The 11,813-nt window shown below is 43.1% G+C and overlaps 1 protein-coding gene across 1 annotated transcript; it reads right to left on the reverse strand.

Annotated features, from left to right (window-relative positions):
• Positions 1–8,133: 8,133 nt before the first annotated feature.
• LOC136480718 (disease resistance protein RGA5-like) lies at positions 8,134–10,109 on the reverse strand. Its single transcript, XM_066478183.1, has 2 exons — positions 9,760–10,109; positions 8,134–8,821 (listed from the first exon to the last, which is right to left on the reverse strand). The coding sequence occupies exons 1-2, from the start codon at positions 10,107–10,109 to the stop codon at positions 8,134–8,136; spliced, it is 1,038 nt and encodes a 345-aa protein (XP_066334280.1).
• Between the last annotated feature and the right edge of the window lie 1,704 nt (positions 10,110–11,813).

Genomic DNA, 11,813 nt, shown 5'->3' on the forward strand with positions numbered 1-11,813 from the left:
CTCCCTTTAATGTTGCTCAGTGTCCGAAGAAGACATATCGGTGGGACGCATGCCCCATTCAAGGTTGTCGAAATGGAGGGGAAGTACCTAAAACAACAGGCGGAAAACAATGAATGCGAGTTTTATGTAATGTGGGCAATGCTTCGCTACATCGGTGGGAAATCGAAAGAAGCCGATAAGTTGGTGTGTATAATCCCCATTTCATTTATGTCTGTTAACAATTCAACAAAATGATTTACTGTTCCTCTTTGGATATCATCTTTTTTGAACGACAGCGCAAGAAATATAACCACGAAAGGCTATTAGACATGGAGGTCATCGCACTGCAATCAGAGCTAGCAAAATTCATCTTAGCCGAGGCATTGGAAAAAGATGGAGTATTTTCCATTGCACAATCCATGACGTACAAGGACCAGTATGGCCCAGAGCGGCTCGCCAGATTATTGTAAGAAGTCCGAGAAGCATTGCACAATCTGTGAAGTACGAGAACATTTCTTTTTTATTTTGAGGGATCGAGATATGGATAAGAACATTTGAATTGTAACCGTAATATTTGTAATGTTTAATATTGATGGACCTATCGTCTACGTAGCGTATATAAAGCGAAACCCGATTCCATGAAAAAATATAAATTAAAATTAATTATAAAACAATAAAATGCGAACGTGACATCACTGCTGGTTATCAGAAAACCGGCAATATTGTCGTAAACATCACTGTCAGTTAGCAACAAAACCGGCAGTGATGGCACTATCGGCTCAAGCCACAAACCGGCAGCTTTGGCTTAGCCATCACTACCGGTTCTTGTCACAAACCAGCAGTGATTCTTACTACAACACTATCGGTTGAAACACAAACCGACAGTGTTGTTGGAACTGAACTCTACCGGGTGGTCTTATGAACCGGCAATGTTGATGGAAATGAACACTGTCGATTGTGTAAAGAACCGGCAGTGAAGATGAAGAACACTGCCGGTTTGTAGGAACCGACAGTGATAGCTTACCCTCATCACTGCCGGTATGGTTGTGCCGGTTCAAAATCCGGTAGTGATGGGGTATTTTGAATTGGCAGTGAAGTGCTATTCTGACGTAGTGATGCGCAGACTTAATCCATGACGGTAAATTGGGGAAGCTGATATAAGGAAGAAACAAACAACGAAGATCTTGAGATGGTACTGCTGCATCCTAGGCAGTCATATTAACCCTACCAATTGAATCATCCAGTGTGAGATGCTGCATCTTCTTGAGATTGCAAAGAGACCGCACCAAATCTATCTGCATGCTCTCATCCATATTACTTATATTATTAATCCTAAGCACCCTGAGTTCACACAGGTTGCCTAGATCCTTCACAAACTGCCTCCGGGACTCATCATTGTGACGAGGTCCTCCTATCTGTAGCTCCTCCAGTGAAGTCAACCTCCCTATTACCCCATCTGGTACCCTGATCTGCTCAGCTCGTAGGCATACCAACTGTTTGAGCATGCCAATGCTACACGTCAACTTTGGGCTGTAAGGTTGATCCGCGCCCTGATCGGGGGCACCCAGCCATACACCTGGCTGGTGGGTCCCATCATGCAGCGCCATATAAAGGAGGTGGGGGCCAGGGCTCGCAGTACGAGGTTCACTAACGCCGCCTAAACTCCGCCTACAAACCCTAACCGATCAAGGGGGCACTGAAGGCGACGGGAAGTTCCACCGCCACCTTCCTCGACTCTAGCTCGCCGCCACCAGACACCGCCGCCATGGACAGCTCCTCCTCCTCTAAGCCCGATGGTCAGGCATCTACTCCCCTCTCTCTCTAACTCCCTCTCCCCAAGTCCACTGTTGGTTGTTTTAAGCCAAATAGAAGTGAATCCACCCGTGAGATCTACACCTAGATGATCCTAGCAGTCCAACACGGGTTCCACGGGCGGCTGCTGCTCGGTTCTTGCTCGCTCACTCGTGTGGCAGTGCTGAGAGAGAAAGGGGAGGGAGAAGAATGACTTACGGTTCGGGGCAGTCGGCCGGCGATGAGTTTTGTTCGCCCGAAACACACGCATAGCGCTGTCGATCGTGATCGGACGGCGCAGAGTAGCTAGACCGGCTTTAGGCCCAGGTGGGAAGTTGATTTCCCTGCTTAGGCCTGGGAAAGACTTTGCGCTCGATGGAGCAGCCAACGCGGGACGAGAGCAGGGCTGCTCTGCGAGATGGGCCAGGCCGTCTCCGCGGTCGGGCCGAAAGAACTGAGAGGATTGAGCCCTTTTTCTTTTTCCTTTTCTAGAGAATTTAGTTTTTTCCTGGAAATTGGTTAATGGCTCAAATAAAATTTTTTAAGAGGAGTTTTCCTGTGGGTAAAATTCACAAATTAAGTTCAAGTTTCCGCTGCTATGATTGTATTTATCCTCTAATTAAAAAGGAACCAACGGGAAAATTTTAATTGGAAGAGTAGTCGTTTTGTTTAAGTTAAATTATGGTATTGTTATTTTCTGACCAACGTTGATGACAACAATATTATAAGTTTATTCATAAGGTTTTTCCATGCATTAATTCCATGTCCGCCGAATGTTGATATAGAATTAATGTAGAAGAATGTTGTATTCATGATATTGCTATTTTTCTGACCAAAGTTGATAATAGCAATATTATAATTTATTTATGAGTTTTATGCATTAATTCTATTTCTACCCAACGGTGATGTAGAGTTAATGTAGAAGAACATTGTATGTTTTAATTTTGACCAACGTTAAATTAAGGTGTACAATTATTATGTTAAAGGTTTCTCACCTTCTCTGATTTTGTTTTCAAGCTACAACCCAATAATGTTTATCTCGGCCATTCTGCCTCTCAACAGTAGCAACGCGTATGGCGAGAGAAGCTTGTGATGGCACTTGCACTGTCTGACAACGACCTAGCACTTACCTCACCCTGTCCCATTGAACTTGAGGAGCCGATGAGGGAAGAAAATGAGGCTAATGCAGCTTTCACTACTCAGCAGCGTGAGCATGCAACAGTAAGAATGAAGTATGACCTTGATCATGCAAAGTGGGTTAGCTCAAACCGCAAGTGATTGATAGTGATCAAGAGCTCCATTGAGGATCCCATAAGGGGGGCAATCCCAGAATGTACTACCGCCACTAAGTATCTCAAGAAAGTAGAGAGTCAGTTTACTGGCTCTTCAAAGGCTTATGCAAGCACTCTTATTAAGAGGTTAGTCAATGAGAAATACACTGGTAGCGGGATAAGAGAGCACATACTGAGAATGAGCAACACAACATCCAAGCTCAAGCCAATGGACATGGGGCTCAAGGATGAGTTCCTAGTTCACTTGATTTTTGCTTCTTTGCCTAAAGAGTATGAAACTTTTATTGTTAATTACAACTTACAGCCTAAAAAATGGGATATTGAGAAGCTCATTGCCATGTGTGTGCAAGAAGAGGAGAGGTTTAAGAGCTCACATGGTGACACCATCAACCATGTGAAGCACAACAAGAAGAAGAATTTTAACAATCAGAATGGTAAACCACAAGGGAAACCTCAGTGGGACAGTATCTTCTCTTATAAGTCACAAGGAAAGTCCCCACAGACTGATCACCATCAGAAATTCAGCCATGTTTAAGTAGACAAGGACACCTGCAAATGGTGGAAGAAAAAGGGACACTACCAGAAGGATTGCCCAGAGTTCCTGAAGCACCTGATGAGAAAATATGAGAACATTATTACATTTATAGATGAGTCCTTGTATTTAATTTATGCAAAATCCACTTGGTGGATTCATTCAGGTGCAACTATTCATGCTGCAAATTCATTACAGGGATTTCATACGAGGAGGACCCTGCAAAGATGAGAAAGACACATTAAGGTAGCAAATGGAGTCGAAGCTAAAGTTGAAGCCATTGGAGAACTCCCATTAGAATTAAATGATGGCTTTGTACTTAAGCTTACAGATGTCCTTTATGTACCCTCTTTGCGTAGAAACTTAATAAGTGTTTCACGTTTAGACGATGATGGATTTGACTGCTATTTTGGTAATGGCCAATGTAAGATTATGTTTAATCATAAGTGTGTTGGTCTTGCCTTCCGACAAGACAAGCTTTATTTATAATCACTTTGTGAGAATGTGAATGTTGTGAGCACTAAGAATGAGAATGTCTTCTCATCTATGAATGTAAGAAATAAGCGGAAAAAAATGATGACGTATCTTCGAAATTATGGCACTGACGTTTAGGCCATATTTTGAGGGGGAGAATTGAATGATTAATTAAGAAATCAATTCTTCCGCCCTTAGAATTTTTAGATTTAGAACAATGCATCGATTGCATTAAGGGAAAGTATGTTATGAAAATAAATAAAGATGCCAAATGAAGTGCAGGAATTTTGGAAATAATTCACACAGATATCTGTGGTCCGTTTCCTATGAAAAACATGGATGGTTAGGATTCTTTTATAACATTCACAAATTATTTTTCTCGTTATGGCTATATTTATCAAATTAAGGAAAGATCAGAAGCATTGGATAAATTTAAGATATTTAAGGCTGAAGTAGAAAATCAGCACAATTTGAAGATTAAGATAGTAAGATCCGACCGTGGGGGTGTACTACAGTTGACATACCCCATATGGCCAAGTTCCTCGACCTTTTATAAGGTTTTTGTTGGAAAATGGCATAGTTGCCTAGTACTCAACACCAGGCGAGCCTCAGCAGAATGGAGTAGCTGAAAGATGTAACCATACATTAATGGATATGGTGAGAAGTATGATAAGTTACTCCACTTTACCAATAAGTTTGTGGATGAAGGCATTAAAACCCGCCATTCATATTCTCAATTGAGTACCAAGCAAGTCGGTGCCCAAAACACCATATGAGTTATGGATAGAAAGGGAACCCTCACTTAACAATTTACGTGTGTGGGGCTATCTAGCTGAGGCTAAAGTATTTAACCCAAACATTGGGAAGCTAGATTCCAAGACAATCAATTGTCATTTCATTGGCTATCTAGATAAGTCAAAAGGTTATCGCTTCTATTGTCCTAATAGACATACGAAGTTTATAGAAACAAGACACGCTGTGTTCTTAGAGGATGAGATGGTCAGGGGGAGCATGGTATCCCGAGAAATTAGCCTTGAGGAGAAGCGGGTGTACGTACCCACTCCGATGATTCAGAAGCCTTTTTTCTCGATACCTGTTGCTGCTGCACTGATAGTACAGGTCACTATGGTTACATCACCTGTTGTTAGTTCTCCCATGGCAACAACAAATGAAGACGAGGAACCTATCCTTTAGGATCCTATAGAACCCGTTGTTGCACATGAGGAAGAGCAACAACAGCCCCATATGGAACAAGTGCCAACTAATGAGGCCCCCGGAAGGTCTCAAAGAGATAGAAAATCAGCTGTTCCTAATGACTACGAAGTCTATGATTGTGAAGAATTTCAAATGGAGGGAGATCCCACCTCGTTTGAAGAAGCCTAGAGAAGCGCTCACTCATCGAAGTGGCTTGAAGCCATGGAAGATGAAATGAGATCCATGAGTAGCAATGAAGTCTAGGATTTAGAAGAAATTCCTAAAGGAGCCAAGACAGTAGGCTGTAAATGGGTCTACAAAACAAAATGTGACTCCAAAAGAAATGTGGAAAGATTTAAAGTACGACTTGTGGCGAAAGGCTTCACGCAAAGAGAAGGAATAGACTATAATGAGACATTTTCTCCAGTCTCATGTAAGGATTCTTTTAGAATCATAATGGCGTTAGTGGCACATTACGTTTTAGAACTACATCAGATGGATGTAAAGATAGCTTTCCTTAATGGGGATCTGGATGAAAATGTTTATATGGTACAACAAAAAGGTTTTGTCGTGGAAGGAAATGAACATATGGGATGCTGCCCGAAGAAATCCATTTACGGATTAAAACAAGCCTCTAGACAATGGTATTTAAAGTTTGATGGAACAATAAGGAAGTTTGGGTTTAAAGAGAATGTGGAGGACAATTGCATTTATACAAAGTTCAAGACTGGGAAATTTATTTTTCTAATCTTGTATGTGGATGACATCTTACTTGCTAGTAGTGATGTTAATCTACTACAGGAGATGAAGAAGTTCTTGTCCTCAAATTTTGATATGAAAGGTCTCGGTGAAGTTTCGTTCGTTCTAGGAATAGAGATTCACCGAGATAGAAGAAAAGGGGTTTTAGAATTATCGCAAAAGGCATACATAGAAAAGGTTCTAAAGAAATACAGTATGCATGCATGTAAGCCTTCACCTGCTCCCATAGTTAAGGGCGATAGTTTTGGGGAATTCCAATGTCCCAGCAACCAATATGAGATCGATCGAATGAAAGCGGTTCCATATGCTTTAGCTGTCGGAAGCTTACAGAATGCTCAAGTATGTATATGCTCTGACTTAGCTTTTGTTACCGGGATACTTGGCAGATATTAGAGTAATCCAGGAATAGAACACTGGAGAATGGTAAAGAAAGCTTTGCGTTATGTGCAAGGCACAAAAGGCCTCAAGCTAACGTACAGAAAATCTGATTCCCTACATATAGAGGGATATTCAGATTTAGATTTCATGGGAGATGTAGATGATAGAAAATCAACATCAGGCTATGTATTCACTCTCGTGGGAGGAGCTATATCGTGGAAAAGCTCAAAGCAAACCGTCACTGCATCGTCTACGATGTATGCTGAGTTTGTAGCATGTTATGAGGCCACGGGGCATGTGAACTGGCTAAAGAAATTTATGCCCGGGTTGAAAGTGGTCGACGACATTCATAGGCCACTCAAGTTATACTGCAACAATGAGCCAGCAGCATGTTATGCTCACAACAATAAGTCAAGCGGTGGTGCCAAACACATTGACATAAAGTTTTATCTTGTGAAAGACAAAGTCTGGGATCATTCCATTAGTCTTGAGCATGTAAGCACAAAGAAAATACTTGCGGATCCGCTTACAAAAGGCTTACCGGCCAATGTGTTCAGAGAACACTTAGCTAACATGGGTTTACGGGAAAGCCAATGATCCTTGGACAATAAGGGCCTAGTTGCGAATCTATTTCAAAACAGAGAGGTGTATTGTAGCTGTTAGTCTAATGGTACTAACTGTTATGACAAGGCACGCTCTATGCACTAATCTGAGATGAAACGGGAAAAAGAAATAAGTTTTTAAGTTTAAGTTATAAGTTGAGATCAAGGGGGAGAATGTAAGGTTGATCTCCTCCCGACTCGGTCCAATGACCGAGTCGGGGCCTTGATCCGTGCCCTGATCGGGGGCGCCCAGCTGTACACCTGGCTGGTGGGCCCCCATCGCGCAGCGCCATATAAAGGAGGTGGGGGTCGGGCCTCGTAGTACGAGGTGAACTAACGCCGCCTAAACCCCACCTACAAACCCTAACCGATTAAGGGTGCGCTGAAGGCGACAGGAAGTTCCACCGCCACTTTCCTCGACTCCGGCTCATCGGCACCAGACACCGCCGGGACGCCACCGCTACCGGACACCGCCGCCATGGACGGCTCCTCCTCCTCCAAGCGTGATGGTCAGGCATCTACTCCCCTCTCTCGCTATCTCCCTCTCCCCAAGTCCACTGTTGGTTGTATTAAGCCAAATAGAAGTGAATCCACCCGCGAGATCTACACCTAGATGATCCTAGCAGTCCAACATGGGTATCCAATAATCCCCCCCAACTCCAATGTTTGTAGAAACTTCGGGGCGCCTATTCCTCGGATTCCTCTTGGGAGCTCTTCAACACATAAATATTGCATCCCAAGGTACCTTAAATGAAGTAGATTTCCAATATACGCAAGGTTGTGGCATCCTTCTCTAAGGCCCCCTTTGGAACACAGGAATTTTACAGGAATTGTACAGGAATTTCATAGGAATCAGTTCATTTTCACAGGAGAAACGCAGGAAACTGGAAACTTTCCTACAATCCAAAGGGGTCCTAAATGTGCAATCCTCCAAAGCTAACACACGGATGAGTTTCAATCTTGGATGCAATGCCCAATTAACAATAGCACATTGCGTGACAATAAATGACCTCACAAGTGGTAGTTTCACATGAGTATCCCGAGTGAGATCCAGTTCCCTATTTTTGGGGGCTAACCGACATGCCTGGCTTTGTGATAATATACCATCATCAATGACAAAGTCTTCCTCACGTCACATGGAAACAATGAGATCAAGCACCATATCATGAACACGACAATACTTGATGCCATAGACTTTAGAATACACCCCCTGGATCATGCTTCTATTAATGAGGTCGTGGAAGTATTGCTCTCCGACCTCAAATAATCCACGTCCTGGTTTCTTCTCAACAAATCCTTCAGCTATCCACTTCCATATCAAAGAATCCCTATCAATAAGAGAGTCTTCAGGAAATACACTTAGATACAACAAACAAGTCTTCAAATGAGAAGGAAGGTCATAGTAACTAAGAGACAATATATGTGTAGTATTTTCCATATGCCTTTCATCCTTATCTTGATAGAAACCAGGAGAGTTGCACACCTCAATCCAATTTTCTCTTGATTTACCCAATAGCAAACTAGCCATCGTGATGATAGCCAATGGAATTCCACCACATTTCTTTAGAATGGCACTAGATAACTCATCCTGATGATTATTTGGACATTTGTCTTCATGACCAAATAACCTCATATAAAACAACCTTTTGGAGTTGTCATGAGAAAGTGTTTGTAGCTTGTAAACCTCATCTGCTTCATTGGCAACTTGAAATTTACGAGTAGTTGTGATTGTTCTACTTCCATGGTTATTCTCAACAAGAGCCAGTTTGATTCTTTCCCAAGTCTGTGGCTCCCATATGTCATCAATAATGATAAAATACCTATGCACATAAAAGTGTTAGAGCAATCAGAAACTAAAGCCATCTGGATCCCAGAAAGCAATAAAGTGTGTCATCACGACGAATAATAGTTGAAGTCATACTCAGACAATGACATAAATACTCACTTCTTGACTAATCTTTCTAACTAGCCAGCAATTAACCGACAATACTTAATTATAATATAGAGAGTTCATAATGCCTGCAAGAAAAATACTCAATGACGAATCAAATTGTAGTAGTGGAAACAACAACTTTTAAGTAGAATTATACCTTTTTCGTTCTAGAAGTCAAACTAAAATAGTTTGATTGCACCACGACACCGGTTATATAGACAACTTGTTTTCTGGTTAATCTTTTCATCTTTAAAAGTATATATACTATAAACTGCCACACTAATCACTTAATTTTGGAGCTCCCCCACAGTTAACTCCACCCAACCATTTTCCTCCACCACACATAGCTGACAGTGTGCTGTTAACTGCAGGGAAATGGTTTGATTGCACCATGGAACAGGTTATACTACACTAATCACTTAAACTTTATTCATTCTGGAAGATAAACTAAAATGGTTTGATACCACCATGGCAAAGGTTATACCACAAATATTTGTTGTTTATAAAACCTTTCCAAGCAAAGATCCATGCCAATCACTTCATTTTGTATCGCTCCACCTATCGCCTACCTCCTCTCATGGTGTATTAACTTCCCCAACCTCTCGTTTGTAATCCCAGCAGCCCAAACCCAGCCCTAGAACATCAAAAACTCAAAAATCCTAACCCCTCTTTACCACCATCATCAATTACATGTTTTCTGGTTCATCACTTTAAGAATTTCAAGGTTTCACGCACACAAAGGATTGGAGCTATGAGAAAATATTGTGGTAACGCTAACAATACATAAATTAGTGCAAAATCATTGGGTGGCTTATTCTTTCATACCTCTTTGTTCGAAGGAAATCATGGAGCTCGTTGATGAGTTGCCTTTCATCCAACATTGTGTATTTCAAATCTGTGTATTTGTCCTTGTGAAGATCTATAAGAATGTCTCTAAAGACTTTCTTCAAGACAGGATCTTGGCCGACAGGAACAAAAGCCCCATAACCAAACAGAGATTTAAGCTTATCATACACTGCCTTGGCAAGAGTAGTTTTGTCGAGCCCACCAACTCCGACAACAAAAACAACCTTCATCTTCTGGTTGGACTCGTCATCCCTATTGGGCGACAGCATTGACACGAGATCAGCATTTGACTTGCCGATGCCAATGATCTTTGACGCTTCTCTGTACATAGCAGTAAGGCGATCATCAACAGTATGTGATGTAAAGTAATCTGCTGCTCCGCCTCTGTACACACAGCAGGGGCGGCCCGAAAGGCTCCCCTACTGCACTGTAGCCACGGCAGGGGCAGGCACCGAAAGCCTCCCCCTGCTACACTGTAGCCATAGTAGGAGCAGGCGCCAAAGTCAGCCTTACTGTGACATCTAGTCACTGTAGCAGCATGGCAGTCTGACATATCTGTATACTAGGATTAGATGGGTAGAATTGTATATATTGCTTCCACTATAACTCAGTAAAGAGAGAGAGAGAGAGAGTTTAGTTTTGCCATCTCCTATGTTGAGTTTCGGCCAATGCTGGTGCTTGTGCTGTGTGTGTGCGCGCGCTCTGTTCTCCCTCCCTCTTCTACCTCCCGCCTAGTGTGTGTGAGAGAGGGGAGAGTGAGACAACATCTAGGGTTTGTGAAAAATAAGTGAGAGAGAAGAGAGACCCCTTGCCCTCATGCTCTTGGCATTATATTGGCAATGGCAATTTACATATGCCCCCTTGGTGGGGGTGAATTTCACAAACTACTACACTAACCCCTATTGGGCCTCTTCAAGGGGGAGTTTGGCCCATACACCACATGGGCTTCCCCTAATAGCAGCCCCTCAACTACTAGGTTATGGCCGGTACTACATGACCTAGTAGATGCTCATACAAGAGGAGGCATAATACAAATCGAACCTTGGTTGCGAGGATTGCCCTTCGCAACCTACACATGCACGTCTCACTAAAAACTCCATCCCAAAAACCCTATGGGAAAAAGGGCATGGAGAAAAGAGCACGCGCACGACTATAGACTATACATGTTCTAACTTTCGAGGCTTCTAGCTCTGTGTGCCTTGATTTTTTGGATGCCTTCGCCTTTGGTCTTCGGCTTCTTTCTTCATTTCTATGACATAGTTCGTTGGCTTTGCCTAACACGTAGTCCTTCATTGTCAAGGCTTTCTCCTCCAACATCTTCTTGACTCACAGGTCTTCGGCTTTGGGCTCTTCTTGGCACGAAGGTCTCTATCTTCAAGCCTTCTCGGTGTAGAGGTCTTCATCTTCTAGGCCTTCTCGGCGTGGGGTCTTCATCTCCGAGCCTTCTCGGCGTGGATATTTTCGTCTTTAGTATCTTCTCACGAGCGCCGGGCAAAAGACTCATGTTCCGGAGTTACTGGTCCTCCAGTATGCTCCCCTAGCCCCTCTTGGACGGTGCTCGTGACCAAATCCTCCGTCTCCCTTGGTGTAGTTGATGTAGTCATAGTACTAGAGGTAGGTGTTTGGACTGGAGTTGCCGATGAGCCCCTCGAGTCGAAGTGGTTGACGAAGGTGTGGTAGACCTTGGTGTCGAAGGAGTTGATGTAGCCCCTTAAGCTCGACAATGATGATAAGTCATTATGGGCATTGATGCTGAAGGTGTTGACAAAGGCTTTCGAGCCGTTGTGGTAGGTCAAGATGATGGTGAAGCCCCTCCTGTCGAGGACCCTCCTGCAAAGGCGCTTGGTGGAGCCGATGATGGTGCAGGCGATGAAGGTGTTGGTGAAGCCACTCGTGCCGACTTGTTGATGGTGAGCTATTTTGGTGTGCCGAAGGTGTTGGCGAAGGCCCTCCTGCAATGTTGTTCGCTGAAGGCCCTCCTGAAAAAAGGTTTTTGGTGAAGGTGATGTTGGTGAAGTCACCAAAGGTGGTGG

The sequence above is a fragment of the Miscanthus floridulus genome, chromosome 9 (genome assembly GCF_019320115.1).
Source record: "Miscanthus floridulus cultivar M001 chromosome 9, ASM1932011v1, whole genome shotgun sequence".
Classification (NCBI taxonomy): Eukaryota; Viridiplantae; Streptophyta; class Magnoliopsida; order Poales; family Poaceae; genus Miscanthus; species Miscanthus floridulus.